Here is a 22,131-nt window from a genome sequence, read left to right on the forward strand (position 1 = left end):
AGAGCACGGTTTGTGTTTTTGCCCCTTCACGCAACAATTTTTTCTCTCCATAGAAACGTGAATATCTCATTCATTTTTGAGCGTACATGAACTGATGATAAGTATAATTTGTAGCTAAAGTCGAGTGCTTTCACGTAATAATAAGTAATTTTAATTATTTCTGGTTAGTGAAAAAATTTTGATGTGTGGCGTGAAATTTGGTAACTGGGGGTAAAGTGGGACACTTTGGTGGGGGTAAAGTGGGACAGTTTATTTTTGCATTTTATGCATTTCACGCCACATCTAAGGCATACAAACAGTGTTTATCTTTTAATTTAATGTCGATTTTGAATGTTCGTTGTAGTTTTATAGGTACATATCTATAAATTTGTGCCAAAGAAGAATCGACGTTGAAATCGGGTGAAACAGCAATGTCCAGTGAACCAAAATTATGATCATTACAGCTAGGTGGTATCAAATATTACCGGAATACCGAGAGACTATCGCGACTCTAATAAGATACTGCGCATCATCATTTCTTTATTTTTCCAAAAACCGGTAATGCATTTTTCCCTTCATTCAGTATAATGCCATTGCTTCCTAGTTTTCGAAATAAATTGCCAGTGAAAGTAGATAAAAACAGTCCGAAATTGTTTGAAATAGATGAATTCTCCGAATTATACATGAAATACCAACAAATATTGAGATATTTTGCTGAAAAACATACAAAATGGTGGCTGTCCCAGATTACCCCCACCTATGTCCCAGATTACCCCCACTGTCCCAGATTACCCGCAAGGGTAAGCCCTTCGGAAAATTAGCGCCCCTTCCACCTCAGACGGGGCAGGAAAAAAATGAAGTTTGCCAAAAGTTGCCTTTTTACAATACCTTTTCTACGGTATATAAATTTTTTCGATTTCCTTCAATAGCACCCGAGTTCCGACTATTTGAAAAAAAAGTGTCCCAGATTACCCCCACCCCCAGTGATTAGCGAGAACTCAGGTCAACGACCCGGCAACAGAGAAAAGCCGAAGTCTGGCAATGGATAAGAGAAGCAATTGCACTATTAATTTAAGGCGATATGAGATGGGATAAGGCCAATTGGTTGTTATTAATCATACTATTAGAAAAAGCACATACTTTGACACTTCGGCTGCGTACAAGTACATACTAGATTAAAAACACTTTCTCCAACAACTCTGATGGATAAGCATACAGTTACATATCCATAGAAGTTATAAAATCTTGAGTCATGAAAGTTGATTAGACTTAAGGAATTTTCCTATTATCATTTGAATTTGATCCCATTTGATGGATTTTTTTTAGCACATTTTCATCATTTTTTTCCTGTACTAGCACAAACTGCACCGGTCAGTGGGAAAAGAAAAAATAAGAAAATTAAAAGACGATACAAAACTTATTTTTGTTTATATTGAATTTATTTTTGTGTGTTTCATTTTTTTTCATCTTCACAGTTATCTACAAAAATGGTCTTGTATATTCTCCATAATGATTTTTTTTAATAATAATTATTTAAATATAATTGTTGGCTTAAATTCCTAGTTTTTCATATATGTTTGTGTTTTTTTGTTGTTGTTGTTACTTAACTTCCATTTTATGAATCCTAATTTAATGTACGATTTCTCGTAACTGTTTATATACATGAACTGCGATCGTTACTTTTTTTTCTTTTCTTTTTTTTGAAATAGTATTTACTTTTGCGAAAACCAAAGAAATTTGCATGTGTGTCCATTCAAATTTAGTCGTTGAATCTATTTCATCATCCAAAAAAAGAAACCAAATTCATTTTCATTTTCTTTTATTTTTTATTTTGTCATAATATTTTGATCATTCTGGATCATCGGGATTTATTGATTGATTGAAGGTATTTACAAGTGTCCAAGGTGTCTATCCTATGCAGATATAAATTAAACGATGAATAGAGGAAATTATATATAATATATATGCGATAAGTGAGTGTAAGCAATTTTTTGTGCTTATACATGAAATGGTTTGTATAATATTTCTGCTTAACGCTATTTTTGTTTACATATATATTCCTTGTATCTCTAACATGAAGAAAATTCGAAAGTTTTTATCTTTTTGTTTTCATTATACATCGATCAAGTATTTTACAAAGCAGATCATTTCTTTTTGTTGTTTTCTTTTGTTTTCTATAAAGTAATCTACGAGAATTGTTTATTTTGTTTCTACTTTTATGTTATGATCAAAAAAATCGGCGTTCTTGTGCATAGAATGCAAGACAATAGATTTGCATTTGAGTGCTCAAGTCACATTTTGACGTTATTTGTTTCATCTTCTTCTTTTTGTTTCTTTTTTGCATATAATAAATTGGAATTATAAAACTAGAGTTTGAGTGTTTTGTTTTTTTTCTATTGGTATAAAAATGCATTTATTATTTATTGTTGTAGTGAAGAGGGAGAGAATTTCATAGTGTAGTTCGTTCAGTGCTTGTGTTTTATCGTCTGTTTGTCATCAAACTGAATTGCATTAAGTATTTTCATGAAAGAAGAATATTTGCACTTTTATAGAGATCGAACGATTTTAAAATAAAATACTCTTACGAGCTGGGCGAAATAATTTCCATTCAAATCGATTTAAATGAAAATGTCAAATTGTTTTATTCAATTTTCTCAACAATATTCTGTTTTTCTCCTTTTTTTCCAGTGGTCTGAATTCGATTTATATTTTAAAATAGGTTTTCTTCTAAACCAATGTACAGAAATCAGTTCGCAAAGTAGCTTTGATTAAATTAAGTTTTATTCTTTTTTCCGAAAGGAAATTATTTAATTACAAATAAAATTGATTAAAAAAATTAATTTAGATAAAATAAGTTATAAATTCATTTCATGGTCGATCAAAACCATAATGATTTACTCGATTCCCAATCTTTCTTCGATTTTTTTTTGCGATGTCATCGGTAATGAGATTTTAAATTAATTTTATACGCTCCATTGAAAATTTGCATTTTCTTGGATTCAAATTGGACTACATTTTCCGAGCGAGAAACAAAAAAAGAGATTTGAAATCGAATGTATTTCCAATTTTTTTCTATGAAAAACGAATAATTATCTCTCTATTTTGCCACATGGCAGACAAAAACAAATTTGGTTCTAGACCACTTGTAGTCCATCATGTCTGAGCCTAACTAAATTGTTTTAAAATTGAAATGTCTAGTTACTGGTTTGTGTTCTTATTTCGTGCACTATCGAAATAGAATGCTCGCAGATTTTGATTTGAACTTGCATGTTTGTTTGTTGTTTTGTGTGTGGTCGTCATTTTGTTCAGAATTTTCATCCAATCTCCCTTTTTCTCTTTATCTTGCTTTTGATTCACATTGAATCGAAAATCACTTGTTCATTGTCAAAATCTAGTGGTTTTTTCACATCAATATTTGTTTTTTAGTGTTCTTACGCGATTTCTTCCTGTTAATCTGCCATAATATTGTTATCAATTATGTGTTTTGCTTGTATTATTGAACTTGATTTGGATTGGCACCCGTTTGTCATAAATTTTTGGGTGTATCCTGGCCTTTGTGACATGATCCACTGTCGAATTGTCTGTATTGATCAGTTTCTGTTGCTGCTTCATTGATTTCAAAATCTATTTTCGCTCTCTTCTATCCGTTGAATTCTTCAATTCGACATTGAATCACATCACACTGGCCCCGATTTACATCTTTGAATATATATTCAATTTATCTTTTTCTGAGCCTTATCTATTACAAAATTTACACGAAGATTTTCCATGAAAAGTTTTGAAAAGCACTTTCTAAATGAAACTCCAATACTAGAGGGAGGGTGTGGGGTGTGTGTTATCAATTTTGTGGGCGTCATTAAATTGGTCAGTGTTTTTAATTGGAATTTGAACGGTGCGCGATTTTGACCAAACTAAGCATTTACACACACAACATCGATCTCAACTCGGTCAACTCGAATGCATTGAGAATAAAATAGTTTTTTTTTTCATGTCGATATTAACATTTACAGTTACATTATTATATCACTTTATTGACCCACTGCTGATCGATTTCAAATCAATTTTTTGCCCCGCACATTTTGTAAATGGCATCCTTCTCTATAGTATGTTTTCCATTCGTACAAAAGAAAAACAACTGAATCCCATCCGTCCATTGACAATGTTCATGGTTGTTATTGAAAATGTTAAAGAGGGTTGCGATCACAAGTAGTGTGCATTCACGTGATGCCACTACAAATTCTTTATTTTTATTTCGAAACAGAAGAGAATTTAATTTAGAAAATATTTTTAATAGTTCGTTTGTTTTCTTTTTCTTTTTGTACAAGATACGATTTTGTATATTTTTCTTCTTCATGAATTTAAAATGGGAAAATCCAATTTATTTCACAGACTCGAATTATGTTCATGTGTTTTTGTCATTTTGATAAAAAAAATGTATTTAAAATACATTTGGATTTCAGTTCAAATTTCATATTTTTTCCTAAAAGCTTTCGACTCTATTCGAAGAGAATGGTTTTTTTATGTGTTGGTTTTGTGTTAGTCTCATCGCGCTGGAGCATTTTCGGATGGTTTCATTGCTGGATTCAAGCGGTTTGGCGGCGCTGGTATGGGGCTTGGTTCTTTCGCTCGCAGATGAGCGGCATACATTGCTTTGGCACGTTCTTCATCGGCACGATATGCTTCCATGACGCCAGGTGCGTATCGCAACTGATGCATCGGATCTAATGCGCGATACGGATCGCGGTAGTCTATACCAGGCGTTGGCCATCCGGATGGAGGTGGGCCAAAATGTGACAGTGGCGGTCCTGCCATCGGATGCGTCAAAATACCTCGTCCGAGCTGTAAAAAAAAAAATTGGAACATTTAGTAAATTGAATTGTGAAGGTTTGGTTTTGGATTCGACAAAGGTAGAAGACAAGAACTAACTAAACTGACCGGCGGCATTTGACCTTGCATCATATGTCTGCCAACCATGTAGTGTTGAGCGGCCAGATGTTGTGCATGAGCGTATCTTGGGTCAGGTACAACATTTGGAGGACCACGCATAAGCATTTCTTCTTCACGTTTCGGTTCCTCTTTGATGCGTGACACATCCGAATCGGTGCCATTTCTGAGTGGCGACCGTTCGCGTTGCATCTTTGAATTTTCCGATAAACGTTGTTGCTGCAGTAGCCGCTCTCGTTCAATTCGTTCCATTTCACGGCGCTCCTTTTCACGTCTTTCTCTCTCACGTTCTCGTTCGCGTTGTTCACGTTGCTCTCGTTCTTGTTGCTCTTTGCGAGCTCTTTCCTCCTTTTCCTTTTCTCGCCGTTCCTTCTCTTCGCGCTCTCGTCGCGCTTCTTCTTCACGCCGCTTGCGTTCACGTTCCTTTTCTTCGGCCTCTCTGAGTCGCAACGCTTCTATCGCTGGATCGGGCTTGAATGTCCATGCTGCTGGCGGATATCCCGCAACGGCTCTTGGCAATGGACTGGAAATTAATAAAATATTATTATTGATTGTCACATATACACAATTCAAACGAATTCGTTGAACAGAAACTTACTTTCGCCATGGATCATGCAAAGAGGGAGGTGCACCAATTGGAATATCACGGCCAAAAGCCAGGCCAGGAAAGTTATTGAACGGCGATGCATATCGACCGAACGGTGAAACTGCATTTCCTATTGGGTGGCAACAAATTTTGATTAAAAAATGTGAACGAAAACCAAATGAATACTGATTTTTAATCGACTCTGCCTCCAATTGATTGGATGCAAAAATCAACAACAAATACATTACCTAAATGACTAGTTGGACCACCTAAGAAACCAGATGTATCATATGGTCGGGCAGGCAATCCGGGTGGAAAAGTGTTTGAGAGCTCAGGCGGCCTCTGCAATACACTTGCTGATGGGAATATATGTGAAGGCGGTCGATGCATTTCTGTCGGTGCAGCAGTAGTTTTCGCCAGACTCGGCGCATTCGATGTTTTCTCTGGATTTTCTTTCTTTTGATGATGCAGAATTTCCCAGGCAATTCGAACATGCATCGCATTCCATCGTCCCGGTTTCTGTTAATATTCAATCAAAATAGAAAAAAAAAACATTTAATCATAAAAATTCCAAACGTTTGAAATGATAAGTGAGTTGTGTTAAAACGTGTGTTCAAATGAATGAGATGCTATTTTGTTGCAGGCTTTTTTATTGTTTCTTCAGATCAATTTTTCCAATGAGAATTTTTGTCTTTTTCCAACCAAAAGCATAAATGAACGAAATAAACCGCGAATTTAAACACCGGCGAATAATTTGCAAATAGAAATCAATTCCAAAATGGAATGAGGCACCTACCACTTGTTTTGGTTTAGTGGATTCAACTGCGGGATGCGTTTGAGGCTGCTAAACAAATAAAAAAGCGTAAATGTTTTGTTGGTTATAATGGCCAAGTGAAATAAAAAAAAGGAAACAAAATCAATGTCCAATTGCATTTTTCAAAGCGTTATCCATCGCAAGAAAAGTGTACAAACGAATCAATATCAATGTAAACCCGATTATTCATTTGTGTATGTATGAAAAGAAATGAAAAGATGACAGCAACTGTCGTCGATTTATTTTTCTTCGAACCAGAGTTTTCCAATAATAATGATCGTTGAATGAAAGTGAGGTGAAAATGTTATTGTATGTGTGACTGTTGTTGTTATGATTTTATGGAGTTCGCATGCAATTTTTCAAATGATTCAAAAGACAAAAGAGACGAGAGGTAAATAGAAATAGCTGTGAAAATTTACCTTCGGTGCAAAAGATGTGACATGGTTTGGTGGCACAAATGGCGTTCCCAGGCCAGACGGATGCAGAATGCTTGGTCCATAGCCCGGATATGTTACACCCAAACCCGTTCGATGAAACGGTGAATCGAATTTTGGCATATCCTTGAATAGCGGCGGTGGGAACAATTGATTCTGCTGTTCACAGGAGGAAAAAAGAACGAAAATGAGTAAATTTTTCAACGAAAAAAAAGAAAAAGAAAAACTCAAAAATAGATAAAAAACGAGAAAAGAAGAAAAACAAATCAAGAGTAAAACGTGGACTTACCGGTTGTTGGTGTTGATGTTGATGCAAATGTGTATGCTGATGTTGATGATGATGCAATTCCTGTCGCAGATATGGCGAAGACGGTACCACACTTAGGCCAGCACGATCCAAAAATCGGTTATCTAGTTCACGACGAAGATGGTCAGCTTGATCAGCTATTTGTTTTTTTGTTTGTTTGTTATGATTTGATGCACACACATATACACACACAGGTCAGCGAAGGCACACGCAGCGAAATTGATTTCACAAAAAAATGAAAAATCAATTTTTTTAGTGCTCGCTTCAAAATGAAAAAAGACAATATATTTATGGTAGCATTTAGACTTACCTTTGCTGGATTGAAAGAGAGACTCTGCGGAGAATGGATGTGGAGCGGCTGATGTAACGCTTGCACTCGACGAAACGGGCGGTAATGGTGTCGCAAATAGGGGAGGTGGAAACGGCGAATGTGTAGTTGCTGTCGAATGCAATGACGGCGCCGTTGCAATTGAACCTGGCGGGGGTGTCGGTTTCGTGATTGTATTTGTGATCGCCGGCGACAATTGTGCACTGTTCGCACTGTGGAAGAGAATTAAAGAGACAAACCGTTAAAAATGTGATTTCAGAATCGGTTTTAAATTTTCGTATGCCTTGAAAAAGGAATTTATTTTTTAAAAAATTATGTCCAAATTGTGATCCTTTTTTTCATCTCGTTGATTACTCAATTTTGATTTCAATTCCAAACAATATCAACTCGAATTGGCATTTGTTTTGGTTAAAATTTAGTTAGAGTTGCGGCATTTTGACATCTCCCATATGAAATGAGTCAAATGAATCGCAGAATTATTTCTTCCATTTAGGAAGTCCGTGTGATTTTCGTTTATTTTACCTAGGCCAACTCGATGCGGTTAGTTTTGGATAAGAAAGACTAGATGATGTAACGGCAACACTAGCTGGCGCCGACGATACGATTGTCGATGACGAACTGTTATAAGGCAACACTGATGATGGGCCAGTTGATACGCAAACTGGACCGGCGTATGCTATGCCAGAATTCGGTGTTGATGTTCTAGATAAACTGCTTACATTGCTACTGTAACGATTAGTTTTGATATGAGTGAATGAGAAAAGGGGTTATGGTTCACTTGTGGAAGGAACTCGTTGTTTGCTTGATGATCAATTATTTTAGCGTGATCCGCAACCTGAATGAAATGATTACGTTGATGTGAAAACTATCAACAAAACCTACCTATAACTGTCACGTTCGCGTGATGGGCTATGACCGCGTGGCGAATGACTTTTGGATGTCGAATGAGATGTTTGTTCCCTGAGACTGCTTGACAATGGCGGCGCCTACGAAAATAAAATGAATCGGTTAATAAATGTCCAAAGTTAAAGCCAAAGTAAGATTTCAGTCGACTGATCTTCTTTTTTTCTAAACTTACAGGTGCAGCGGGTTTCTCGGAGCTTTCTGAGTTTGCTGATTTGTCGGAATTTGGAGAGATTCGCCGAACATGTGGATAGTCGCGGCTCGGTTTCGTATCGACTGTTCGGGGTGATGCCGATGGCGATGGAATCGTCGGTGGCGGTATTGGTGCAGTCACTGGATAAGAACTCGGATGGTGAAAACTACCATATGGCCTAGAAATGGTAAAAAGATTCAAATTAATCAACAAATTAAAAAATGCAAGAAAATTTGAAACAGAACTTCAATTCACGGCACAAATGATAAGGTAAAAAGAGAAATACTTACGCATACAATGGATATCCTGGATATCGGTATGATGGAATACCACCATTTGATGCGACTGGAGTTACATTGGTCGTTCCATTTGCGGCCGGTGCAACTGCCGGACTATTTGTTCGGCCGGTTGAATTTTCTGTACTCGGATGCACTGCCGGCGCAACAGCCTGAAAAATGTAAACATAAAATTAGTATATAAAATAGAAAAACTTCACCAAACTGCAATCAAAAGGCATGCACGAACCTGCAATGTGGCTGGTGGCTGGGTTGATACCGATCCAATAATTTGTGTTGCGCTAGTTTGTGTTGTACCATTTGTTATCGTTGACTGATTGCTAATTGGCGACGTTATCAATGGCGTCGAATGCGTCGTACTAGCTATCGGTGGTATGGTTGATGGGGTGAAACCATTGGATAACGTTACCAACGGACTTGTCTGCTGTGACTGAGTTTGTGAATGTTGATGTGTCGTCTGAAGACAAATAACATAGAATCTCATTAATATCACAAAAGACTAGCAACTACGACTCGCACTGAATATGCGAGATGACACTTACCGGAGACGTTAATTGTTGTGGCTGTGTTGGTTTACCAGGTGATGTGCTTGTACTCGTCGAAGTTGATGGCACTTTCGCTGGTATCGATTTAACCAAAGCACTTGGCGCTGTTTGACTTGGTGAGATCGGCGAAGTTGAGTTTATTGGACCATTTGAAACCTGCGAACAAAACGAAAATGCGAAAAACTTTAGTGTTGATATCAAAAACATGGTTTTTATCCAGTTATTGTTGATAAACAATAATAATTTTCCTATTGCATGCCAAGGCGCTGTAATTTTCACTTCTGCCGAGAATGGGAAATATTTCCAATTTCAACGCTGCCACAACGCACGAAGCGAACGGAATTCATGATTGGCAAAGTGAAACGAATATGAACCCGATTTAAATAATTTCAAAAGTTAACTAAAAACTTTGGCGTTTGCATTTCAGTCGTTTGGCACATTTCGAAACTTCACATAAATAAAGTTTCTCCAGAGGGATAATAATAAAAATTTTGCAAAAGAAGCGAAAACGAAAACAATTAAATAAACAGAAAAACAAGAGAGATTCACGAAACGCAAACATTCACTCTCTCTCTCTCTCTCCTATTTTCTCTTTGTCTCTCTTCGGCACTCGCCAATATCTAAGTGAAAGAAAGAGAGTCCTTGTCTCAAGGAAAAGTAACTTTGAATTATGTACATTTTCATGGAGAAAACGGAATCTTTGATAAGCTCACCGAAACTTTAAGTGCTTTGCACGAACATTGTCTTGCTGTATGCTAGAGCAGAGAGTTATGTTCTTTTCTATCGTTATTCTCTTGAAGAAATTCGCCAAACAAGTGCACGTATACACTTTTCATGCATACAAAGTGCATTTAAATAGTTTGCCAACGACGATGACGTTGAGGCAGCAGTAGAAGCGACGAAGAAAAGGCTCTCTTAAAACAAAGCAACCAAGTGAAAAGTTGTTGTGCGGCGAAGCTAGGAAATGAATGGATAAGACCAGAAACTTGGTGCACACTGCACACACACACACACACACATTTTGTAGAATATGAACGACGACGACGGCACGCTCAAGATGCGAGAAAAACAATTTAGTCCAAACAAATACAATTTTCGTTTACAGTTAGTTTGGTTGGCTCAAGCGGGAGGCAGAGAGAGAGAGCACATGGTTGTAAACGATATCGAAACGGGGAAATAATTAAAATTGCATAAGTTGCATAAAATATCTTAGCACTTATATCGTAAACAGCAGCTATTATGTCTCTGTCTATTCCTATTTGAACGTTGGATGGCTGGGGCGCTTCGAAAATTTACGACATTGCTGCTCATGCTAATAATTTTTGAATCTCCGGGCGAGAAATGCAATACACTAACTAACGACATGACGAGCTTCATTTCGATTTTATGGCTACAGTAATGGAAACCATTCACTGAGCACAGTTAAAGTTTCGACAAGCAATGGTAAATCGAGTGTGAACGACAACTGCAAGTATAACAGTTTGGTTCAAAGAAACAATTGCATTAAATTCAAAGTCTTGAAGATTTTCCATTGAATTGTGTTTGCCTTTGAATTGGATTATTTTTATAAAGACATTTTTTTTGATTTCATCCTTGTTTGATATTCTGTTAAGTCACTCAAAAATTCGTAGCTGCAAATTCTCTTTCATCCATTTAATTGGCAATTCATTTGGGCGCCGACAATCGAAACTAACAGTCAAACTCTCCCACCACAACGTATCGACTTACTTGTGTGTGCTTACATAGTAACTGGGAATATTTTGCTTGCATCGAAAATGCCATTATTGAAATGGAAACAGCACAATAAACATCATGATTGTAATAAAATTTGCGAAGAAAGCAACCGCCTTTCCGTCATAATGAATTTCGTTTGTGGTAAGTTTATTCTGATTGATGGGCAAAAGTTTTAATGAGTAGAGGGAAAAATGCAAAGTTTCAACGATGACTGATTTCGGTCTTGCTTGTTGTTGTTGTTGTTTTTGCATGCAAAAAGCGAAAAAGTTTCAAGATTTCGGATACAATTATTCAAATAACGGAACTGATGCATGCAAATGTAAACAAACAATGCAAAAGTGCATAGAAGTGCTGCGATTTCGATTAAGTATGGCATGACTGCGCAGTTTGTGAAATAAAATTTCACTTCGCGGCACGGTAAGGCGGCGGCGAAAAATGAGCAGCAGCAAATGAAAAAGAAGAAATTCCTGTGCATACATTTTCATGAGCTATTCTCGGGTAAGAAATTAGCATATTTTTCGTTTGTTTGGCATTCGATGCGCGGTGACTTTTTACCATTTACCATTGTAGTGAATGAAAGCGTGGATTCGGTTTGCAAGCCATTCTCTCATTCGCTCGTTGAATTTGCAATCAGAAAAGTGGAAAATGTGCAAACGACGAAAATGCACTTTTTGTTGTCTAGATCCCTTTTCATATCCGTGCCCGTTCATTTCGTTTTAAAATTCAATTTACTTAAGAGGAAACACTTTTTGAGCTTTGTAAACGATGTCGACGAATTTCCATCGGTCGATATCAACATGACGGCAAAGGTTTCGTTGCCATTTTGCTCATAAGTACACATAATTGTTTTCCATTTCTTCGCGTTCGCTGAATGCCTTCCAACTTTGTGATTTATGACCAATTTATGCATGCGCCGTGCGATGCGACACCGACACACAAACACACACACACACTGTCTCTCAATTTTATAAGCATAAAAGTTTTGCCAGAAAGCGTTTGTCTTTTACTTTACTTTCAGCTCATTTTTAATGATCCGACCGACACACGCTCGTATTGGCAACGCCTAAGCGCGTAAAATGAGTTTGCATAATTTTAATGCATTTTACTTTATTATCGTTTTCCATTCATCATCCTTTCTCTCTCTCCCAAGCTATCTAATAGAGTCGATTCGATTGTACGGCACCAAACTCAAACTTCGACCAAAGTTTAGAAAAAAAAACTTTGCCGATTTTCTCCATATTTATGCGTAAATGTCAAAATAAATCATTTAATACATTAAAAATGTTGGCAGAACATTAACACAAATTCCGATTGTTTACAACATTTCCCTCTTATGTTTATGCCGTTGTATCGGCTTTTAAATTGAACACATTATTGCCAATGTGTATGGATGGCAAATCGAATGGAACGCATTAAATCAGCAGTCTTTAATAATGATAATCCGTGTTTATTTGCGGAAAATGAATGCTTTCAACGGTGTAAATAGCAGGCTTATAACCGTGATCTATGGCAAATAGTGACACAATCCATAAATCAACACAATACACAAACAATATACTATATCGCAAACAAGTTGCGTTTATTGCGCAAATGGCAATCGAAACAAATGATTTTCGGTCGGGTGTTCTGTGGTGATATTTATGGAAATTTTTACACTTGAATGACATTAATAGCACAGATTATTATATAATCATGAATGGCATACAAAATGAATACGTATCGCTGTTTATGACTGTATACGCCATGTGTAAACATGTAAATCTGACAGTACGGCTGTAATTGAAAGACAGGTCAAACAATAGTAATCCAAATAGCGATGCCGCTTCTCATGAAAGTCATGAAAAAGATGAGATAAGCTGAAGCTTCTATTCATGTTTGATTTAAGAAAGTTTATGAATGCATTTATTTTTACACAAGATCATGATCTTGGAGATTTGTTAAGATAGCATATCTCTAAGGTTCTCTCTTAAGAGAGAAATATTGTCAAGTTAAAATATTCTCCAATTTACGTTCTAAAATGGTCACTGCAAAAATAAACAAAGTTCATACGAAAAACCGTTAGGATTCGCTTATGTACACTTTCACGAATTGAAGATATGAATTGCACATTTTTTCGATGTTGAAACGTTTTTTTCCATCGAAATTCAGTTGCAGTATGATATTGCCGGTATTGACAGCATGCTTCATTGCATTTGCAAACCAAGCGATGATTGAATTGTGCATCGTATTCATCTGTGTCTTTTGAAATGTTAATAGGAAATGTCTACATGCATTAGCTTAACGTTATATTTAAGCAAATGAGCAGAGATGCAGCGTGAATCTGCTGTACAGAAAGTGTAAACATTGCGCTCTACGCAGCAAAGTCTTTTGTAAATTTGCGATGAAAGATAGCTAGATGTACAGTGCAATTTGTGCATAAAGCAACGCATTTAGCAAGCTAAATTCAGTCACATGATGTATGCATTTGACTTGGTGTCGAGCTCTCAACAAATAACGACACGGCTATTATTATTATTCGCAAGCGGCGATTTAAATGATGCATTGAAAAAATGTTCATTTCACGCATGTGAAAATGTAAATGACTTTCGACGTCAATTTTCTCTCACTCTCTAAAATAAAAATCGGTCGAGTGAAATGCATTTTGTCGATGTTTATCGTATACGGCTATTGATCGTGTCACGTGAAAAGTCTTTTTTGTTGTAGATATTGGAATATAAAAAAAAATTATTACGAACCTGCATTTGTGGTGTTTGTGATGATGTTGGCGTTGTGGCCGTCGTTGTCGCCTGGCTTGTGGCGTTTGATACAGGGCTTGCACTGCCACCCAGCGTAAGCGGTCCGTTGCTACGAAGAGAAAATGTTTATTTGAATGATCAAAATCAAAATCAACAGAGTTTTTGAGGAATGCGCGGCGAAGACGAATGGACGCCTGTTGTTACCTGTGTGGCAAACCAGTCGATGGGAAATCCGTTTTTCGTGGTACTGTTGGACTAGGCGCAGTCGTTGCAACTTGTGCTGGAGTTGATGCAAACACCACTGAGCCTCCATCAGAGCCCTGCAAAGCAAAACAAAACAAAGGAATTAAATCAGTGATTCAATGAAAACGCTTTCAATGCCAATCGTTTTTATTTTTCAGTTGCATTTATCGAAAATAATCTTCTCAATTATCTACCAACTCGCTTTGGCATGACCTTCAATTCAGATAATTAAAATAAAGAGACATGCAAAAATCGACGCGATATTATTTTTGATGCATGTTTACAATCAAATTGCCATTTACTGTGAATCACTGAAATAGTGTTCAATAATTTCGATTAATAAAAAATTGTAATGTTTTCATTTAATGGATCCCCCGTCTTGTGTGCTCGTTGCCGACCGTATGAAATGGGAGTTATTTCTTTTATGATAGCAATTGAATATCGTGTACGTGTTACGACCAACAAGTCGCAATTAAACCGCTGTGAATATCAATGTTTTTTCGTCTAAAATATCAATGTTTTTTCGATGTTTATTGTTGTGTTTTTCGTTTGTCCCGCGCACGATTTTACCAAACACTAAAATCGGAATTGCTTGTTAAATCGGTGTGTATATGGAATATGTATGATTTTCAGTGTGGTGATTATATTGACAAAAATATTAAATATTCCATTTTTATTGCAATCGATAACCGGGTTCTCAGTTTGTCAACGGCAATAAAAGACAATATTATGGCCTAACGATCAATCGGATTGAAGTTTGATGTGTGCGACGGTGGAGGTCATTAAATGTAGAAAAAATCGTAAATATTATTTAGTGTTTGATTTTATGGTATAATCAAATTAAATGGTTAACTATAAGTGAATTGCTTGAACAATTTTTCTTTTCGGTTTCTAATGTTTTTGAACGCAAATCGTTTTCTGGTTCATTTCGATCCATTTTAACCGCGCTTTTATTGAATCTCCCATCAAACTTATGCCATAAAATGGTTCAATTTTCGAAATTGGCTGAGCTAATAACATTTTGAGGCTTTTTTTTTCATTTCAATTAATTCATTTCGTCAGTGATGTCATTCGAATAAAAACCAACTATTAAACGCTTGAATCATAAATGCCTATTTTTATATCGCCCAACTAGTCTATTCTCAATTTTGTATTTTTGCGTCGGAAATTTTTATTTTTGTACACAGCGAACAGCAGCGAGGGAAGAAAAAAAAACAAGTGCAAATTTTAATTGATTTTTATTAAATAATATGTATCTCTTTGCTCAAGTGCCACAAGCAATCATGAAACATGTAATTAGTTGCCTAAACGGTTGTTTTTTTCTGTTCGCAAAAAATTGCGGACGGCGGAAAAATGCATTTGATCATTAAATCGAGAGTGTGAGCTGTGTGTTCGAGTTTTTTTTGTGTGTGTGTGTGTATGTGTTTCAATGTGTAAGCGATTTGGTTGTTTATTCAGCAATTAGCATAGTAATTAATTGGGTTGTTGAAGCGTAAAATCGTATTTAAATGGGATTGAATAATAGATTTTGTAAGCCGAGCGGGAGCGAGAGCAAGAATGAGAGAGGGAGAGATCGAGATTTTGTTGATGGGTAAAGTGTAATTTGCATTTTCGCCCATAAAATATGCAAGATTGTCGATAAAACGAGAACAGTAAATTAATTACAAACACAGCGTTGATAACATAGTCTGTAGCAAATTAATGGAAATGCATTCAGGTTGCAATGTGAACAGCAACAACCGAAGCAACACATAATCAACACAGCCATCTAATCGAATACTTAACAAAGTTTTTAACGTTAATTACTTTATATAGCGTAAAATCAGATTGATACTTTCAAAACAGCAATCACATAATATAAATGCATACATATATTCAGTGGCATGAATTCGATAAGAAAAGGTATCTCTGGCTCTCTACCCGCTCGTTCGTCTTAAAATACAGATCTAAATGCTCAAGATTACGATTCGTGTTTGAGAATGAGATAGAAAAAAAATGTCGACAGTTTGCTGCCAACAGTCATCTATCAGTTCCATCCTGCTGTTTCTCTTCGATTTCGCTCCTAGCATGTTAAAATGAGTGGTGAAACCGCTTCAGCTCCAGCTATCATTGGAAAAATATCAGCAGAGCCGTGTCGGTTGGCTTACTCATAAAAATACCAGAGAAATCATTGACGTTGTAATTTTTTGTTGTATGTACTAAATTCTCAAGTGTGTTGGTGTCTTTCGACACGCTGCCATATATTGTGGTCGATTTGGCGAATGCAATAAATGAGAAGATGTTGAAAGAGCGATAAGTTTTTATTCTTTCCGCCATTTCAAGAAGCAAACGCAAAGAAAGAAAAAAAACAGTAAGAAAAATGGTCCATCTATCTGATTCAAAATGTAGTCAAGCGACGCTTGAGCTTCTGGCGTACACATAGCTTGTTTGTATGTGCGTTTGTAAACGATATCTCCTTATTCAATCTTGAGTCGTCGCATCCAGCAAATGTGTGAAAATATGCTAAATGTTGATATTTCCGATTTGTGTACGATGATCAAATCCGCACAGAAGCAGTCGGCACACTGCTGCTGCTGCTGGCGACACCGACGACGACACCGAATAAAAAATGTACATGAATTCGATGATATATTTCAATCCAGTGCTAATGGTATGTAAGTATTTTGTTTTCCTCATCGTATTTTCGACATGGTTGCGCTTTTTTCCGCTCTTTCTCTCTCCTTTTGTTGGGATTTCATCGTTGTCATGGTCGTCGTCGTCATCGTTGGTTTTATGATGCGTAGCTGTTGAAGGGAATAAAAATCCATGCCATCAAATTTGCCTTTGGTTTGATTGCGTGTATTTGCTAGTGCAGTGGGATGGAGCGAGCGAGAGAGAGAGAGCGAGCATTCGCTTGCTAACGATAAGATTACATTGTCGATTTTTGCCGTTAATACACACATTGCTCAATTGTAAGCTTTATTCACACCGAATTACCTCCATAAATGGTTATATTTCGCCATAATCCCAAACAAAACCAAAGAGGGAACGACATAGCGAACGACGCAACCGAAAAGCCTTTGTAGAACGGATTTTTCTTCCTTTTTTCGCGTTTCTTCTGACTGAAGATTGCGAATAAATAAGCTCCAGCAAGTAAATCGACAGCATCGCACACACACAAATAAATCAAACTTGAATAACACACAATCGGAGCATGTGGAGCGAGAAATGAAGAGAGAGAGAGAGAGAGAGAGAGAGGAAAAAGGAACTCGGATCGTATAAAGACTTCAATTTGGTGAAAAGAATGGAAAGCAATGTAATCGTAAAATGTACGGCATGTGTGAATTGAATATGCGAAGCGAAACCAATTCGGAAATACTCAAGCACTGCCACACATTCGCCCCATGAATACAATCAACCGCGTTTTTTTCTCTCTTCTTTTCTTTCTCTCATTGTATACAAAAGACAAATTTACTTTGAACCAAAACTGTGTGTGCGCTTTGTGCCGAATGGTTTTTCTCGATCCTCAAATGCTTCAAACATATCGACGCATTTATAACTCCCATAAGAAATGAAAATACACTTAAGCTGGCTTTGGATCACCGACACATAGTCATGCGAGTCGATGGTGGCGGTTGCGACGACGATGAGAAAAATATGTGAAAAGTTTTCTTTATTGCCACCACTGCTGCTGCTGCTGCTGTTGTTGTTTTCTCTTTGCTCATTCGGCACAACGAAGCCATCAACTCCAATCGAAATAAATAATAAATAAAGTTGGGAAAAAAGAGGAGAAACGAAATCCAAAGAGGAATTGGCGTCGGAAGGAAACGACAACGAAAGCACCAAATAAACATGCTCAAAGCAAAGTAAATGCCAAAATGTAAAGAAAGAATTTGCGATGTGAAATGTGTGCACACACAATACACAAAAATGGCAATTTCTTGCCAGAAAAAGAAGAAAAAAAAACAGCGACAGCACTGTATTCGGTTGTCGATAACAAGGTACGACGTTAAATCCGAATGATGAACACAGTAACTGTAGTATTATTGGCAACGTAAATCCCAACAAAAATTACATATAAATTTTCGCCATTTGTTCGGAAAATCCAATGCTTCAATTTCCCGAAAGGGAAGCGAGAAAGAGAGAGAAAAGGATTTTATGTGTCAGACGGTTGGTTGTACATATGAAATTCGGTTTAGATAGCATATTTTGCCATTTATAGTATAGTGTATGTGTGGGTGTGTGATGTGTTTTCCGTCTTTTAGGCTCTTCACAATTTGAGCGACGAATGAGTTCGGTTGGAATGTGCTTCAATTTAGCATTAAATGTGATATATTTGCTAGGGCAATCATGTCAAATCAGTCAAGTGGTAAATCCACTGATGGCATAATGCGATAATGGAGGATATGTTGAGTTTTTTCTTTCTTTCTTCTTTCATTCTTTACATATTTTTCGTCACCCTTCAACTTTTCCATCTCCGGATGCGGTTCTTCGTTTCAGCATTCGCAAACACGACCGGTTTCATTATCTTCCATCGTCGGATATACGATGCTGGTGCCAATGTTTCCTTCGTTATCATCACAAATCACGTATAGATCAATACAAATACTGATTTGATAGCAACATATCGATTAGCTATCGACATATACGACACACACAATGCTAAGCGCATTGATTACGATTCAATCCATTCAAAGGTTAAACGTCCGCTTTAAATTTATTCGTCAAAACAGACAAAAAAAAACGCTGCACTGCATTTCTCAATTGACTGTTGTGGTTTCACTTGAAAAGGTCACTCATGCAACAACGACGACAAAAATAATCAATGCACATCACACTTGTCCCAACACAGAATATAATAAACCACATACTCTATAGAGTAAAAAAGAGTAAACTCGTCTCGCACACAGCAAAAAGCTGAAAAAAAGTCGACGCTGGTGAAAATCAAATAGCAAAAAGCATTTACACTTGAGACTGAAATGCATGAAATTGGCATTCGCATTCGCATTCAATGGAAATTAGATGGCATTGTTTGTTGAAATAAAAAAAAAAGAGTAAGCAGCAGCATCGCACCGCATAAAGTAATACTAGCTAATTTCCATTGCAAATTACATACACGGTACGATGTTTGTGGCATATGCGGCGAATGGTCACAACAGCCAAAGTGTGGATGGAATGTGGCAGTAACCGGCAAAACGACAAATAGCACTTAAACTAAAATACACTCACTCACTCACGACCAAGTAAGTATAACAATGAAACGCACCTCAAACAAGATGATGGCAATAGGACTGTGAATGCTTGGAAATTGCACCGATTCAATGCTTCCCTATTGCCAGGTTGGGCAAATCGGTCGTGTACCAATAATATGGTGCTATGTGAGCAAATTTAACAACACTAATAATTTCATTATACTTTATTTTCTTCCCTTTTTTGTCGATTTTTACGATTATTATTTCGTCCCATTGTGTGATGAGAAAGCGTGAGTTTGTAAAATACATAAAGTGACCGAACGATTCTATACTTTACTATACTATTTCGAAATGGTTTCTGTGTTTTGAGTATGTCGTTTTTCGCTTGAACGGACGTCATCATCATCACACACATACACCACATACTGTAAAATGTACAGTGTACAGTGTACACTGTACACCCAAACCATTTATGGTTTGTCGTGTACATATATTCCATTCTATTGGCTCTGTGCATTTTTTTTTCTCTCTTTTTCGTTGTGTGTTCATTTTATTACTGTTTTATTGCTGCCATTTTATTTTCGTTGTTGACTCTCGTTTCATTTTTATTTTATTTTTTCTGTTGCTGTTGTTTAAATAATAATTTTTCTGTGTGTGCCATGGAAATGAGTTTCGTTTATTTTTCATCATAAATGCAGGAATATTAAAGTGCATCATAAAAAATAATGTAATTTGTAGTAAATTAAAATATATTCCGCGGCGAATTGTCGAATACGTCGGTAAATGTCAGCTCTTTTTCTCTCTTGCCCGAAACACAGCACAAGTTAAACAGAAAAAAAAACGAACAGAGCAGCAGCATAAAATACGGAGAATATGAAAATAAAAATGCTACCCGCAGCGAAATGTAAGCACTGTGTGCGCACAAAAAGGACATTTTATTGAAATTTTCTGCTGCTTTATTGGGCTTTTCGCCCCTTCTTTTCTCACTCTCTCACGTGATAATCCGATAGGTCAAGGAAAGCCTTTTTGTAATGTAATTAAAAAAGCACTGTGCAAATAATACCGATAATAAAAACGACAGAGTGTGGTTTTATGTGAAAGCTTAATGAATCGATATTGACGCTATGGCCCTCAAAATGGAAACATATTTGATAATATGGCTCAATGGCGGCTGATACATCGAAGCTGGAAAAATAGAAATTCATCTCACACATTTAATATGTCATGGCATGTGTCATAACATGTGTTTAATAATTTTTACGATGAGCATTTTGGTTTATGGTGTCATTGATATTATTATTGTAGCAATCGATATAAATATTAATGAGCAAATATACATCGACCACACATTCGTTCGGCTATGCCAACGAGTAACATGGAACAACGCATTGGCTAAACAGTAAACCAAATGAAACAGAGGACAGAGAAAAAAAACATTTTACGGCAGATTAAATTATTTTTATTTTATGAACTGTTGGAAATTGAGTTCAGAATGCAGGTGGCATAATACGAATGCCACACACACACACAAGCCAGTAGCAGAAAGAACGACACAAAAAATGAGAGTGGCTACAAAACGCCACATATTTTAATTGAATATTCCATTTGGGGATATTGTGAAATGCCCCAATTTCCCGCCGGCACTCGGCACTCGACAGTAGTGCCCTACGCGCTCGCTGTGTGTATGTGTCGTGCGAACGCAAATTGACGATACGCTAGATGAATTTTATATTCATTCGTGTTATGCACAGCTATTAAATACTTCGTTTATTTTCGCATCATGTGAAAATTCGCAGCAAGGGGCAGAGTAAATGAACAACAAAAAAAAACACGAGCATATTTCTTATGGTTGCCCAGCAGAAAAAAAAGATATGTTCATTTTTATGCATACAATAAATTGGAATTAAATACGATTTCGTTGGTTCGGTTGTTTACGTGGATGTTTTTATGGCTGGCATTTTTTTCTTGCCGACTTGATATGCCATTCGGTTGATCCGTTTATTATTTTGCATGCTCGAGCTACAAGCTTATGTAAATACATAATTTAATTAAAATTACATTTGCTACCATTTAAAATATCCAGCAGCACAAATCACTTATGCACAGCGTTTGATTATGTGTGTGGGTAGTGCGAAGGTGGAATCATTTCAAGTGTTTTCGTATCAATGCACTTGTGATGAAGAATGAACCGAGAGCCGTCTTTATATTTAAAACAATCTTCTTACATAAACGAATCTTTGAGTTCAATCAACATCGAATTACGTGGGATTTCGGCTGAGCTCTATGTATACTCAAAAATTACTTTTTTCCGCTTGCAAGTCGAAATCGAAATAAAATCAAGAGATTTTCAATCACATTTCATCCAATTTTGTCCTGAAATTCGTTTGTTTTCGACATAAACGTTACGTGTTGCTAAGGAGAGAGCTCCAATGGAAGATGCAACAACTTTTAGGAATAAAGCTATGTGTATTAAGATACAAATTCGTCCTATAACGCCAAGACAAAATAAGTAAAACAAAAATTGAGCAACAAAAGCACATTATTGCCATTTCAGCGTCAACAAAATGAAAATAGATAAATATTGCTTAACTATCGTTCGTCAATGTACCATGTTGTGGATGATGCTTTTGTAGCGGTCTGAAGAAAGAAGCAACACAAACAACAAAACAGCCAGCCAGATTGAGAGCGCACAAGAATATGAAATAGACAAGAGATGAACGCTAAAACATTAAAGATTTCCTTTCGTTTTTATCACTGCCATAAAAGCAGCTTAACGCTAACATTATATACCGAAACAGATCAGACAACGATTTGGTTGTTGTTGTGTGCTTGTGCATTTTTCGCTCCTTTTATTATAGAGCCATTCCAAAATTTCATTGTTGAGACGACGTTGACGACGACGACGACGACGCGTATTAT

The 22,131-nt window shown here is 36.6% G+C and overlaps 1 protein-coding gene across 50 annotated transcripts in view; it reads right to left on the bottom strand.

The window, feature by feature from the left end:
• Positions 1 to 2,295: 2,295 nt before the first annotated feature.
• Positions 2,296 to 22,131, bottom strand: part of LOC129565966 (autism susceptibility gene 2 protein-like) — a 253,449-nt gene continuing 233,613 nt past the window's right edge. For 3 of the 50 annotated variants that reach the window (XM_055441391.1, XM_055441444.1, XM_055441445.1), the window contains 16 exons: positions 14,003 to 14,118; positions 13,799 to 13,907; positions 9,327 to 9,485; positions 9,014 to 9,241; positions 8,779 to 8,936; positions 8,471 to 8,666; positions 8,275 to 8,378; positions 7,915 to 8,118; positions 7,375 to 7,604; positions 7,047 to 7,201; positions 6,743 to 6,916; positions 6,306 to 6,353; positions 5,758 to 6,028; positions 5,522 to 5,639; positions 4,906 to 5,446; positions 2,296 to 4,818 (listed from right to left, as the gene is read on the bottom strand). In XM_055441391.1, the coding sequence (XP_055297366.1) occupies positions 4,522 to 4,818; positions 4,906 to 5,446; positions 5,522 to 5,639; positions 5,758 to 6,028; positions 6,306 to 6,353; positions 6,743 to 6,916; positions 7,047 to 7,201; positions 7,375 to 7,604; positions 7,915 to 8,118; positions 8,275 to 8,378; positions 8,471 to 8,666; positions 8,779 to 8,936; positions 9,014 to 9,241; positions 9,327 to 9,485; positions 13,799 to 13,907; positions 14,003 to 14,118 (3,108 nt within the window). In that variant the 3' untranslated portion in view covers positions 2,296 to 4,521. The remainder of the gene's footprint in view (positions 4,819 to 4,905; positions 5,447 to 5,521; positions 5,640 to 5,757; positions 6,029 to 6,305; positions 6,354 to 6,742; positions 6,917 to 7,046; positions 7,202 to 7,374; positions 7,605 to 7,914; positions 8,119 to 8,274; positions 8,379 to 8,470; positions 8,667 to 8,778; positions 8,937 to 9,013; positions 9,242 to 9,326; positions 9,486 to 13,798; positions 13,908 to 14,002; positions 14,119 to 22,131) is intronic. The other 47 variants (XM_055441392.1, XM_055441394.1, XM_055441404.1 and 44 more) reach the window with 46 other exon arrangements.

This window comes from Sitodiplosis mosellana, unplaced genomic scaffold (assembly GCF_009176505.1).
Source record: "Sitodiplosis mosellana isolate CC-2019 unplaced genomic scaffold, AAFC_SMos_1.0 Smas_scaffold_3, whole genome shotgun sequence".
NCBI lineage: Eukaryota > Metazoa > Arthropoda > Insecta > Diptera > Cecidomyiidae > Sitodiplosis > Sitodiplosis mosellana.